Source organism: Ostrinia nubilalis, chromosome 8 (genome assembly GCF_963855985.1).
Source record: "Ostrinia nubilalis chromosome 8, ilOstNubi1.1, whole genome shotgun sequence".
Lineage (NCBI taxonomy): Eukaryota > Metazoa > Arthropoda > Insecta > Lepidoptera > Crambidae > Ostrinia > Ostrinia nubilalis.
This window is the reverse complement of record NC_087095.1, coordinates 8,882,919-8,897,584: the sequence shown is the minus strand read 5'-3', so window position 1 is coordinate 8,897,584 and position 14,666 is coordinate 8,882,919. Positions and strand designations below refer to the sequence as shown.

Here is a 14,666-nt window from a genome sequence, read left to right as displayed (position 1 = left end):
TCTAAAAATGTAAAATGTTAAAATTTACTGGTTTTTTATTTGTTCCTTTGTATTTACACATCTACCTATCTGTATGCCAAATTTGATCCTTCAAAGTCATCTGGAAGTTGTTAGAATTTGGTCTATAGGTCAGATATGTAGATTTTTGGACGTCAATACCTAAAGAACCGTTTGAGGTATATTTATGAAATTTGAAGCTGATGTTTATCTTGCAAGTCTCAACACATGAGCCAAATTTGAAGTGTTAATGCACAGTAGTTTTTGAGTGATGTGGAGTCAAAAGTGGCTCCAATTGATTCGTCTAAATATACGCACAGCGCAGTCCTCTCCCTGGAACTAGGCTTAACATGCTTCCGCATGTCTAAAATATTTGCTAAATGTTGATTTAGTCGATTTTCTCCTGATGGGAACATGTAAGACAAAAATAAAATTTCTAATATTACAGACCTTCTAGAACAGATGCCGCAAAAACTATACAAGATATAGAAAAACTTAACTATCTCACCTGTAGCAAATTAAATAAGCTTTTTTTGGTTCATAGTAGTCATGTCACTAGGACGCATAGTTTCCGAGGATTAAGTGAAAAACCGAAAAGTGGTACCTTTAAACCCCCCTCACCCCGCCGGCTCAAGGGCTAAGGGCGGGGACTTTTGCTATGTTCACCTCCTAACTAGTCTAAATAAAGTCCCAAAGTCAAAAATTGTGTTCCACGGATTTCCATCTATAATGCTTTATTGACTGGACTACAATGACAGTATTCTGTAACCGTAAGTACAACATTTATAATTCATTAACATTAATCAATTCAATTCACAAAACGATTAGATATGTTGAAAATTACACTGATAATTGAAAGATATGGCGAACATCTAACTTGTAATGTGGAAAGTGATATGATTTATGTTTATGTACGAGTACTTATGACTGATTTACACAGGCCTGATGTATGAACAGCTACATAAAAAGGACCAAACCATAATATTATCTTAGCTATCTACTAGTTTCTTTGCTTATATAGGGCGCCTTCAAATTAAATGGCGCGAAGAGACTGTAGTGGCAACACTGCCAATTGCAAGTGGCGCCAATTTTCATACAATATCACGATGCCACTGTATCACACATGCACAGAATACATGGGCATAACCAAATTCTGAGACCAAACTTCATAAAAAATTCAAAAGCGTCACAGAGAAGCGCGTCAGCCGCACTAGTACAGTGACACCTATTTAATTTGAAGAAGCCCTTATTCCAAATATCAATTCTTCAAGTCTTTCCTTCACAATTTAAATATTCGGTCCTCCGAAACATCGAACCTGTGTAAACATAATTACGCTATTTTAAACTAGATATTTTAGCGTAAGTCCGTCCTTGCGTTTTATTTCGCAAAACGTTAATGTATTCTCGTGAAGTACGGTGAAAACATTGATGCGAATGCTTTACTTATAACCGATGTTTATGTGCATGACATGAAGTAGGCGGATGTTCCTATCGATCCCCTTTCGTGAATGGAGAAGTGCAATAGATTTTTGATATATTTTATACATTTTGTTATTGTTAAACAACATTTATAAGTAAAGTGCTTATTTTTTTACTTGTGATAAAAGTAGAAACATTATTTTTATTAGACACTTTGTAATGATCATGAATAAAAAATTAAATGCTTATTGAAATTGCAGCAGTGAAACACCTGAGATTTGGTTGTATTTTTGATATTCCTTATTCTTAACTATACTCAGTCAATAATTAATATTACATTAACACTAAAATGATATAATGAAAACCAAAATGAGAATTATATTCAGATCAAAGTCATCTCATTATATTATACCCACGAATTGTGATGGCATAGCCGCTTATTATACGCGTAATAATGCCATAACATTTTAAGAAATTTAGTTTTACATTGTTATTTTATAATATGTGATAGAATAATGATATAATTTGATAATTAATACGAGTTTTATTGTTATTTCAGCTTATAGTTTTGAACAGTTTAAAATATACTCAATTTTATAAGCGTTCAGAATACATTGATTTGAACTATAGGTATAATTGTGATAACTAATTGTGAAATAATATCGTATTTACCCTGGTACTACGGCATTATGATTAAGGATGAACGTCTCGTAGTTCTAATATACTTTTAGTGTGCTTAGTGGGACTGATAAGCAAATATATTTTTGAATATTGTATATGCATAACAAATTACACAACCCTTTTTACCCATTCGTCTCGAACCTGTATGTGAATATATTATGTAGATATAATTACGAAGATAGCAAAATATCATTTATTCACCATGCGCGTTTAAAATTTTTCGTATATTTCACAATCTTATAGGTTGAGAGCAATGAAACCCAGATGCTTTGATGTTCGTTTGATCTCATACTAGCCATTAGTTCAAAGAGGGATATTCCAAAATAGTGCATTAAGATAGATATTAAATTCAGGTGCTAACACGAAAATTCTAAAGAAAACAAATTTCCTATTACATTCATTAATATTTGCTAAATTGAATTTAATAATTACACTATTATACAACGCAGTCAGACCCTGTCAATAAAGGCTAAATATAAGTAAGTTATAACGCTGAATAAACATACACATATCTTACTGATTAAAGAAACAGCGAAATCTATAAACAAAAGGCACCGACATTAAAGTGTAGTGTCTCTACGTTTAAGCGCATCCAATGTTGAAGGAAACTAGTGAAAGAAGAGAAGAAGAAAGTAACAGAATAACGACAAACCATACTTGGACTTGACGCTATTGAAACGGTTTGAAAAGTTTCTGCCAATTTTATAGTTACGAATTACTTTAACACTACAAGGTACATCAGTAATCAAAGTAATTATTAACAAAGCATCCAAATATTGCGTACCGTCACACCGTATAAACATTAAATTGACAGCTCGACTGTTGTTGTCACAAAAATAATTGTATTTCCTAATAAAAGAAAAAGCACACGATGCGCAGATATCAATATATCCAACTCTAATAGATCAACAAAACAAACTAAACATTTTAAAAGCCTAGCTTACGTAAACATTCAGAAAATTGAGCAAATCAAAATAACATTAACAATATTGAATCATAATAACTACTAAATATGAGTATAATAAAGATTATTATAATAATGATTGCTGATTAATATTATAACCGAACATAACACCTACACGTGACAAATAAACGTATTTTATTCACTAATATTAAAATTGCATTGTACTAAATTTAATATTCATTGACAACACCAATAAACTAATACTCATTAGAGACAGTATTTGCGTTACAATTGCCTTTTGCATGCAATACAAAATATAAATCGCTATCCCGACGTATCACGTGCGCGCCCCGCGTGCGCGCCGCCTACGAAGCGTGCACTATCCTACGCGCCGCTCGCAACTATCCGACGTAGCAATAGCACAAAAGTGCCCTCCCAACTTTAATCACAGCTATGAACTCTCTTCTCTTTAGTAACGAGCTACTACTCAAATTTCTCTTTACTCCTATAGATTAACTCTATTTATACCTGTGTGGTACTTAATTTACAAAAGCTCTATACATTGTCTTAATTGCAATTTATTATACTATAAATAATTGATTTTATCAAAATTTATTGCTAATTTTAATTTAGCGAGACCACATAAAATAGTTAAAACTTTGACACATACGAACAAAAATAAATAAACTTTCTAACTTTTGTACAAAACGTAAACATACCGATTGAAATAAATTTTGACTAGCATAATTATATAATTGTAAAATTTCATTATTTGTCTTTTATTTTTCAGAACAATTTGACTAGCATAATTCGACAATGTCTATAAAATAATACTTCAAACAAATACCATGCTGCCTTATCAAATCCATGCATAAATTTAGACACAACTTTGGCACAATCATCATTTAATCTTTAATAATCATTAATAAGATTAGAAAGGGAAGACTTGGGGAAAATATGTAATAGGGATATGTTCCGAGAATAATTTGTAATTCTAGTTGTGATTCTTACATCTAGGGTGCAAAATTAATAATAAATAAGTGGATTACTTCACTATTATTATAGCTCGCAAGTACGCTTGCGAGTTATTATTTGACACCATTATTATTATACAAGTAAATGACATTTAATATACCGCATAAAATAATACGCCTTATTGTTACGATATAGAAAGTGAACCGTTTTGGCACAGTTGTTAGTAATCGTGGCACTGGTTTTCTCCAAGCAAATATTGTTTTCTGGAAAGCATTTAATACAGTGGTCCTAGAGTTATCTTATTCTACGTTAACCTATGTTTTTTTAAGTTTTTTTTGGAAATATTTAGATTACCACAGGACTATCTATATTTTGATCTAAGACTAAAAATACAATGAGCAGTCTGGAGAGGGTAATAAAATAATTCAAACAAACTGTTCTACGTTACATCACTAAACATTAACTACTCTCAGAATAATTTAGCATAAATCCACAACATTATTAGTGTTAAACAAACTTCAACAATCTTTGGCTTTGATCCCTAGACCAATATTATTTACTCGACTTAAAATTTTCAGTAGCCGATGTACACATTGTGTATAATGTATGTTAGAGATCTTATAGTTCAAATGTAAAATAAATTATAGAGGACTATCACATTTAGCAACACTATTTTTATATACCTAACGTCTTTTGTGTGATATTAGACGATTGTAAATGATATACTGAAATGTTCTCTTCTCATCTGTCTCCGCTTTTAATGTAAGATTCTTAAAGGATTTGATCCCATCGGTTTCGTATCGCCGCGTCGTCCGACGCAACTATTACTGTAATACCTAATTTTCCAGGTTATTACGATTATTTATTTACAAATATTGTCTTTAACCCTCTCACTCTGTTCGCTAATCTAACACTACGCTACGTCAGCGGTTCCGAGGTCGATTGTAACGCATCTACACCTACCTATACGCCGACTCTCGACTATCTTATTTTGAACATTTCTGTCTGGTCATTACTGATCTCCGTGGAAAACAAATCCAATTGATAATTGAATAACTCGACCGCTTAAATCCATAGTAAATTCGATCAGCTTAGCTATCTCCTGTTGCATACTTTGTTATAATTCACAAACCCGGGGGCGGTGAACGACACGAAACCAACCTCAGCCACAACGCAGCCATTCACAATAATCGTCCACGTAACCGACACACGTTCACCGCACACAGATTTATAGAAAATTTTAAATTGTCAGTCGTTTTAAACCTTTGCCATTAATTTCTCCGAAATAACATATTCAGTTCTCAAATTCCCAAGATTCATCTTATGCCACATTATTCCTATCCCAATTAATTAAATACAGTGGAGAATAAATATAAGAATATCTAAAATACTTATAAACTCGTAACAAATGTAAACATACGCTCAGCACGATATCTAGTGTTTGCTTCCCATCTCGTAGAGATTGTTTGGTCTCGATATTCACTTGAAGAAATATATCGGAGCCAGAGTCCCGTATTGCGGCTGTACGAAGTATGCTCGTTCGGTGACTTTGAACGCAACGCCGGAAGTCTGGCCGCGGAGCCCCATTCAATGGATCGGCGCCTTCACGATGTGGTTGGGCGCGATGTAGTGGTAGCCCGGCAGCGGCAGCCCTGCAGTCTCCATCGTGATCCTGGAACATTCACCCAACAGTTACACTCGCTGCTCGTCTCTTTGCCCGGGCAAGTCAAACGGTGGAGGTCAAAACAAAACCTACAGGTCCCGTCAGTGATTACAAAAAAGGCGTGTGGACATTCTAGGATACAAATCAAAATGTAAAGGAATCATCTTACCAGGATATTGGGTGATCCAGTGAGCTGTAGGATGTAGGTACTCGATGGATTTGGTCCGGCGTTCAGGTATCACGGGAATGTGTGGTGCCGGGTAGGCAGGATAATGGCTTGGGTTCTTGAATGGGAAGCGTATTATTGCGACCGTTTATGCTAGACAATTACCTGCGCTTTATGCTTAAACACAAGTCAATTAGTAGGGACAAAATAAAAACGTGAAAATAAATTAAAACCGCAAAATAAAATTATTATTTTTATTATGTACTTTAAAACAATACACTTTTACTTAACGATTCTAGCGAGTAATATAATCCAGAAATTATAAGAAAACGTCTATTCCTTAAAATTAACATGATTTTTTTTTACAAATAAAAAGGAATTGGCAGCCAAATAATTCGTTCCCTATGGAACAAGGAAATATTAACTTTCGAATTGGACCTCGATTATTAAATTCGCACTAATTGTAACGGAAGGCAAACAACGTCAATTGCGGGACTAGGCCAGAGGGGCGAATTTTGTACGTTTTTTAAAATGTATATTCTAACCGTTATGTCTTATCAAAGTTACGAATGTAAACGATCAATGATGTCGTTTGCCTCGATTACACTACGCAATACATACCGTTCAAAACTACCTAGGTACTTATAAAGTGAAAATCTAATCGGTGTAATATTATAACTATTTATAACAAAAGAAACACCTAGCCATTTTATGTGAACAGTGAAGTGATTATAACAACAAATCCCGTGACCTAGAATATTGTACAATTTAAATTTTATCAATTTTTGCAAAACACTACCACTCCCAAACCACAACTTTAACATTACACGAACAGTTTCAGCGCCAGACCGATATCCGCGTGTCATGCCTAGCCATAGAAGACGAAACTATATTCAAACAGAAAATCTAAGTCCCTCACTAAACTTCATAGTTAACAATGTTATATTTATTAAAATATTGCAATGGCAATGAACAAACGCGACCAATTCAAATATATTTTGAAATAAAGAAAAATCAAGTTTGAATATGACATTGAAGACTATAAACAGTTACTTATACATCCAAAACGTTAAGAAGTCAAATAGTTGAATTTCTCGTTTTGTGTGCTTAGCCTCTTTGACTTGACTGTACTAAAACACAATCTAAGTTAGGGCGCCGAAACTGTTGCGCGAAAACTATGTCTCTAAAGTGACAAAACACATAATAGCCAAAATTGGCTACCTGATTCCTAGTCTCCGTTGAAATAATACAGTCCAGTTTCGACTCCAATATCCCAAATGCGCTGTCACTACCTAAATAACTGCAAACTATCAACTGATATATTCATATAAAATAGTGAGATTTAAATGTTTTCTCCCATTGCATTTTTGCTAGATATTCAATATAGTTTGTTTTATGAAATGTAAAAATAAAAGTCACCTTGCAAGTGAAAAATTGTATAATTATCGAACAGGTTTGATTCGTTACTGAACAATATTATTAGACTGCGATCCGGGAGCGTCAAGCAAATAAGGTACGAATATCGCGGGCATACGTAAATATTTCATCTACCCGAGAAGCCAAATTATTTTAACAAGATGGCTCAACCGGAGATGATTAACCATAAACCTTATTGCAACGGCATTTGGACATTATATGCTTGACGCGATTTGACTTCTCTATTCTGCGCTACGCCACTCGCATTTCAACTTACACGCAGCCTTTTTTAAGTGAAAACCGACAGCCAGGCTTTATCTTTAATTAAAACTATAAGTCTGTGACATTACGACCTAATATTTAGAAAATTTCCATTTAAAAATGTACATACAGAGTAATCGGTAGCCATCAAACGATACTTCATTAACGAGTCGATCTATTTATTGCTGTATGTAGCGATGTCCATTTACTCTGTAATCAATTAACCTACATATTCGAATCTAAAATGTATTATCATTAAGCTTCTACCAATAACTACTGGCCTGAAGTACGGCTTGATGTTTTTTGCTAGACACCCTGTATTTCAATCTTAAATAGAGTTAAAGTAAAATGTGCCCATTATCGACATCGGAGTATCTGGACTGTGCAATGAAAGCAACGTTTCGTCCAATTTCATTACCTATTCCGAAACTGTACAATATTGTACTTTACGTTCAAACTCAACCACATCAGCCTACTACAAAACGCTAAATTTCCATTCGATTCTGAATCTTATACTCTTCATATAAAAATAAAAATCAATTGGGGATATTAATCTTTTTGTTGTCGGTTGATTACAAGGTGCCTCTACCAAATTACGTCCAGTCAATGATCGGCACATTTACCCTACATCCCTTTCAAACGCGAAGCACTCTGTAATTTGTACAGCTATCAAGCTTCTACGTAATTCCTACTATTGTCACGATCCCTAGTTATCATTAGTCGTATCATTACGATTTTTGTTATGTTACATTTTGTAAATTATCTTTTTAACACTTGTCAGTAGCTATTTCATTGATTGATTTATTAATCTGTTATCTGTTACAATTACTCTTGTCTCGTCACGTCGATTTTTCATTCCTTTCCAATTAAATAACGGGAGATTCTTCAAGAAACGTTTCTTAGAAATCTTGATAAATGAGTTCTGCAATACTTGACATTGCAGGTCACGGTGACAACTGACAATCACTTATCAAAAGTGAATTGTCCAGTGTGACTGTTTGTCTACCTTTTGCAAAAAAATAAGACCAGCTTTAAAACCAGATTTCTGATTTTAATAAAATAGGTAGCCAAACTAACTTTGTAATGTACTAACGTACTGATAATAATTTAAGGCAGTCGGTCGCAAAATGATTCAGTACTGTCTCACTATGAGTCAGTTTGTATAATGGGTATAAAATAGTAAAAATTGCTTTCAATAGCATTGTCTTTGGGTCCAATATAAAACATATAATGTTTGTTCGATTTCATCACTGGACGTTTTTGTGTAAACCGTCCATTTTATGCCAATAGAACGTGACGAGACTCCTTACGCTATAAGAATCCACACTCGGCGTATGCAAGTGAACTAACAGTCCATGATTAAAACGTACTAACAAAACATTAAATGCTACTATGATTTCATTTCAAGATAGTCAAATAAATTATTTCGCTTATTCGAAAATATCCTTACAGCTACATTCGGACAGCCGACCGGACCCCGTTCATCGACCGGCGGTCCCGCGATCACGAGTCGTCGCGGTCGAACGACCGGGGGGAGGCATCCTAGTAGGGGTTGTATTTGTTCCTCTCTTTGGATGTTTTGGTGGGGGTCTCATCGTCCTGGCGGCGCTGGTTAAAGGATTTGTGGTTCCTGTGGACGCCGGTGGTCTGGACGGGTGTGGAGGCATTGGAGCCGCTGAGGAGGTCGGTGAGGCCGCCCAGCGCCGACAGCGAGCTGAGGGCGCCGAGCGCGCCGCTCTTGCTGAGCAGCTGAGCCAGGGGGATGGCGGAGGCCAGCGGGCTGGCGGACGCGGACGAGCCCGCGGCCCCGCTGCTAGAGCTACCCCCCTCCAGATTCGCCTTCTGAAGCTCCACACTGCGGGCGCGGGACAGGAATGTTGTATAGGGTTAGGCGACAATTTGGGCCGATTCGAAGACTAAGACTCTAAGAAGACTGTCTACGCAACTATTTGTTCTATATCCTGACCTAAAATTCTTGAAGCAATATTTTTGGCTACCTAAGCACACTCCGACAAACCTTACTTCGACATAACGTTACTCCGACACTACTGAATATCGACATGACTTTACTTCGATACTACACTACTCAGACAAAGACGTATATCCTTAGTCTGAGTAATATAGGGTCGAAGTAAAGTCATAGAGATCAAGTCAAGAGTCAAGGCGTATATCCTTTGTCTGAGTAATGTAGTGTCGAAGTAAAGTCATGGAGATCAAGTCAAGAGTCAAGGCGTATATCCTTTGTCTGAGTAATGTAGTGTCGAAGTAAAGTCATGGAGATCAAGTCAAGAGTCAAGGCGTATATCCTTTGTCTGAGTAATGTAGTGTCGAAGTAAAGTCATGTCGATATTCAGTAATGTCGGAGTAACGTAATGTCGAAGAAACGTTTGTCGAAGTTCAGTTTTTGAGCCAATATTTTTATGATGTTTAGTGAAATGAGACTCGCTCTGAATGCATTAATTAAGATGACATTTCAACATCGTAAATATATCATCAAGATGTTGCATGATTTATGAAATGTAGAATGAATGCTGCTAATTAATATTTCAGCTTGTCTAAATTAGAATGATGATACTAGTGAGATTCAACTATGTAGCGTTAAGTATAATTTTAGCACAGATCCACTGTTAAAACAAACATGAATGTTTTGTAACAAAGTTAATAAGTACAATTGTTAATAAACTGTACAAAGTTTGGTTTAAAGTATTTTGTTACATTTTAGTAATAAAATCATTAAGCTTAGTAAGTTAACACAGTAACGAATTATGAAGTAAATTATGAGTCATTTTTAATATTTTAGTTTAATTAAGTGAACATCAATCAAATAAGAATCTCAGGTCAGGTATCTTTCTAAAAAGAACGCGTTTCTGAAAAACTTCGAAATGGCCCAATTAAGGTGAAGAGACAAATCAGAGGAAGATCGTGGGATGTCAAAAAAACTGATCACCAAAGGTTGAGGCGTGACTTAAAATGGATAAGAATGGACAAAATAATTTTTCTTTGGACATCCGGATGGAATATTTTGGGGAGGAAAGCTGTTCGATGGATATGAAAGAGTTAGGGTACTGACCTCATGTTGATGAGATACTGGGCGAGCGCGACGGAGTCAGGGTTGCCAGAAATGGTGATGGTGCGGTCAGTGCTACCGCCCTCCCGCTCCTCGCAGTTCGATATCCGGATCATCGCGCCAGATATTTGACGGATCTCAGCGATTTTGGTGCCACCCTGTATGATGAGTAAAAAGATTTTTGTTTTTTTATCAAAACGGCCGATGTCACGTGCTGGGTTCTCTGTAGTGGATGTTTTTTGTAAGAGATTTATTCACATTAGTATTTTTTTGGTTTGTTATTGTATAGTAAAAAAAAAGAGAAGCCAGCATTCAAGTGTGCCATTAATATCCTGCCAATAATGCTTAATTTATTCGGGAAGCGTCTTGTTGACATCGTTTTTGTTTTTGTTTGTAAGCACGTGCAATCTATAGTTTTGGCAGCAGCAAATCAATAGTCTCGAGTGACGTAGCATCCTGATTCTTAACATACCGTTTTAAGACGTTTAGACGATTAGTCATCGTTCCTAAATTATAACCAGAGTAAATACAAATGAGTAGGTCATCTTCATAGAAACGCACCGAGCGCGGTTTGTATGTGAGCGCGCGCCAATACGTATGCGGCGCGCACGCACACACTGACAAAATTTAGTGTTGATTAGCGTTGAGGTGCGCTCACATACAAACTGCGCTCGGGCATTTGTATTTACTCTGTTATAACCGTGCCCAAGCACGGTCATCTCGTGTGTCTGTGGCTGGTGGCGGGCTGGTTGCGAGTCTGCCACTGTTTCCCAAGCTAATAATAAGAGAGAAAGAGAGAGAGAGAGAAATGAGTTTAGCTTACCTTTCCAATGATGCAGCCGATGAGCTCATTGGGCACGGTCATTTCGTGCGACTGCTGGTTGGTAGCGGGCTGGTTACGCGACTGGTTGGACGTGCGCAGCTGTGAGCCGGCCAGCGCAGCGAGGGCCGCTGGAAATGTCAAAAACAAGTACTGTTAGTTTTAGATTTTTTTTAATTAAGATTCCATTGCTAAGATAGCTGTAGTTTATAAAGCTTATTATACATGTAATAATTCAATTGGATTCGAAGGACGTTATCTAGCTAGTCACCTCCAATTTATCAATCATTTGTTGAAAATTGTTTGGGTGGGAAAGAATTGCTTTTCTTTATTTTCGCAGCACTTATTTGTCTCAAATAAACCCAAGATCGTCTAATTTCTAAAAATGCATCAAGAATTATTACTTTAATAATTGGTTAGTAGTTCTGCCGTGACAAGACTATTATGCAGTTTTAAGAAATAGCTTACCTGCTGGGTTAAGTCCACCAGTGTTTGCTGGTCCCAAGCCTCCAAGTCCTAGCGCCGCAAGTCCAGCCAATGGCGATTTAGCTAGCCCACCCATCTAAAAACGGGCAAATAATTATAAAACCGTTATATTTATTTCAAGTATAACTAAACTAACAATACTGATATATCAAATGGTTACATATAAAACAAATAAAAGCTCCAGCTGCTTGTTTTCATCTTCTCTGACATAGCCGGGATGGGATCGCTGGATAGGGTAACCTGGGTAGAAAGATTTTAGAAAGAGATAATCATTAGAAGTCTAAGAAAATTCGCAATGCTTTTATTATTTTCGATAAGGCTAGTAAAGGTTGAAGCCAAGAACCACCTTATCATCAAGTGATAAGAGTGATTTTGGTTTCCAACTGCAATATAAAACTAATAACTTATAATGTTATGCGAATGTTCTTAGAAGCGTGTTTTTGTAAATTTTAACCACATTGTGAGTTCTTGAGTGGTGCTGCCCGAACAAAAATACGCACCTTTGTTTATACAGGAATAGTCAAATATTCACTGAACTCGAACTAATAACGATTACTCGTTTCAGAGTAAGCCATGCGCTTCCATGGTTAATCTCAACATTGTAAAACACAAATAAAAGTTGGAAGAGGCAAGGCAAAGGCAAAATAAGGAGAGGTGCAAGTACAGGATCCATGTAAACAACAAATGTTGTAATGTGCGTGAACGTTTTACGATCGAAAGGCTTGTATCTCGGCAATGCCAGAAAACAAACAGATAAAGCTTCGTATGTGTTTCTCTACACATATTACCCTCTAAAATACATTATGTGATACATTAATTACACTAATGCTATGGGTCCAAACATATAAATGCTAGGTATCATCAATATACTAATCAACGGGGGATTTACGTGCAAACAAGAAATAATAATGAGTACAAGCGTAGGGGTACAAACTAACAGCGCAAAGTATATTAACTCATTCCTACACTCCACAGCACCAGGATCTAAGTACTATTGGGGTATTTACATAACAATGTTAATAATATTTTCTACTGAAAAGGATTTGACCACACATCCAAACCAAGTATAAGGGATTCCGGGGCAGCACCAATCACATAATATCACTCTGTACTCCACACAACCTCATAGAGATATTTAAAACGAATCCGGTCTGAATTAAAATCTTCATTCAATAAGTCATGACTATTTAAATATCCTGTTCCTAAATATAGAGCTCATTAGTATTTTTGTTCTGTTTATCATTTAATTGCATTGAAGTCGAGAGGTTATCATAATGATTGCAAAGTGTGAAGGACAGAAAAATATCAAAACATTCAAAGGCTACGGGGACAAGTTCAATAGTACAAAATGCGCCGAAGATAGACGGACAAAGAACTATATGGACAGACAAGATCGCATAGGTCAGGAGTTATCGCACTACTCATTGCATAGAATTTAAGTAAGATACCATCTTCGTTCTGCACCTCTGTGAATAACAATACAATGGAATGGAAAACATTGGGTATTTTTAACCTAGATCCCGATTTATAAACGTATTTTCCTCAAACATTGTGTAAATGACATATCTCTGTCAATCATAACAAAACCATGTTTTTGAAATGGTAGTTTTACGGTTATAATTTTCAACTGACATTATTAACATATGGGCACAGAACGAAGCCTTTTACGTGACTCATCTATTGTTAAGACTAAAATAATGCCTAACGGAACTGATAGAGGTAATAGTAGGGCTCAGTCATTTAAAATTGCGAGGAAAATAAGCAAAAACCTAAATAGTGAGTTGTTATGCTATTTAGACATTGTATCATTCGAGTCTTTAAAGAAATTTTATAAGATCATAAATTTTAGGAAGAACAATCTGTTTTAATTTAACTGTCTAAAGTGCAGTAAGAAATAACTTTTGACTAGGGGCTGTATTTTATCCATAGGGGCCGGTCACGACAGTAAGCTAGCTTCCACGAAGAGTTGTCTATTATTATTAACCCTTTACAGACGGCCTAGGATGCGCGCCTCGATATATTCTTATCGTCGATTTAAGACGACAAATGTATGGGCTTGTCGTCTGAGATAAAATGCCATAAGACGTTATAATGGCACGCATAGGCTACAAGGGCTCTGTCCCATTTATTGTCGAAAACCTATCCTATCCCTCTTATTACAAAAAGTTAAACTCTAGTATTGTCATTAAGGCTGGATTGCACCATCTTACCTTAACTTCAACAAACGTCAAAAGTCTGTCAAACTCCGTACAAAAACCATCAGGTATCAAAGTTAGGTGGTGCAACTCAGCCTTAGTATGGAAATGTCATTTTAATATTATTCATCATGGGTTTAACTTTTTCTGTAATAAGGCCCTATCTGCTTGCCTTATGCTTCAACCACACCAACGCGTGCAGATCGCCATCACCGGCGCCATCATTGGCCAATGACAGGTCGCGCGACCCATGACAGTCCGCGCGATCTGTCATTGGCCTATGATCGCGCCGGCGATGGCGATCTGCAAGCGTTGGTGTTGTTGAAAACCAGTGATAAGTCCAAGAAATGCCCTATAGGATCAAAGATTAAGGGGGTTGCTCTATGAGGTGTGTTCGGGCGTGACGCGACTCACAAGGTGGTGTTCGTGCAGCGGCGGCGGCAGCAAGTGGTGCGGGGGCAGAGCGCCCACGAGGGGCGGCTTCACCTCCAGCAGGGGGAACACGGGCGCGCACACCGCCTGCGCGCATACACGGTCAATGGAGCCCCGTAAGTATAGATCGTTTCACCCACGATGACGCGCTTCATCCATTCTTCCGCTAATGTTATCGGTACAC

General features: G+C 36.6%; 1 protein-coding gene across 6 annotated transcripts in view; it reads right to left on the bottom strand.

Moving 5' to 3' along the window:
* Window positions 1–711: 711 nt before the first annotated feature.
* The window catches only part of LOC135073890 (poly(rC)-binding protein 3), a 197,378-nt gene continuing 183,423 nt past the window's right edge, over window positions 712–14,666 (bottom strand). For 5 of the 6 annotated variants that reach the window (XM_063968132.1, XM_063968133.1, XM_063968136.1 and 2 more), the window contains 4 exons: window positions 11,838–11,931; window positions 11,373–11,500; window positions 10,553–10,707; window positions 6,046–9,337 (listed from right to left, as the gene is read on the bottom strand). In XM_063968132.1, the coding sequence (XP_063824202.1) occupies window positions 9,025–9,337; window positions 10,553–10,707; window positions 11,373–11,500; window positions 11,838–11,931 (690 nt within the window). In that variant the 3' untranslated portion in view covers window positions 6,046–9,024. Of the gene's footprint in view, window positions 5,649–6,045; window positions 9,338–10,552; window positions 10,708–11,372; window positions 11,501–11,837; window positions 11,932–14,666 lie in introns of those variants that run through there. The other variant, XM_063968137.1, reaches the window with a different exon arrangement.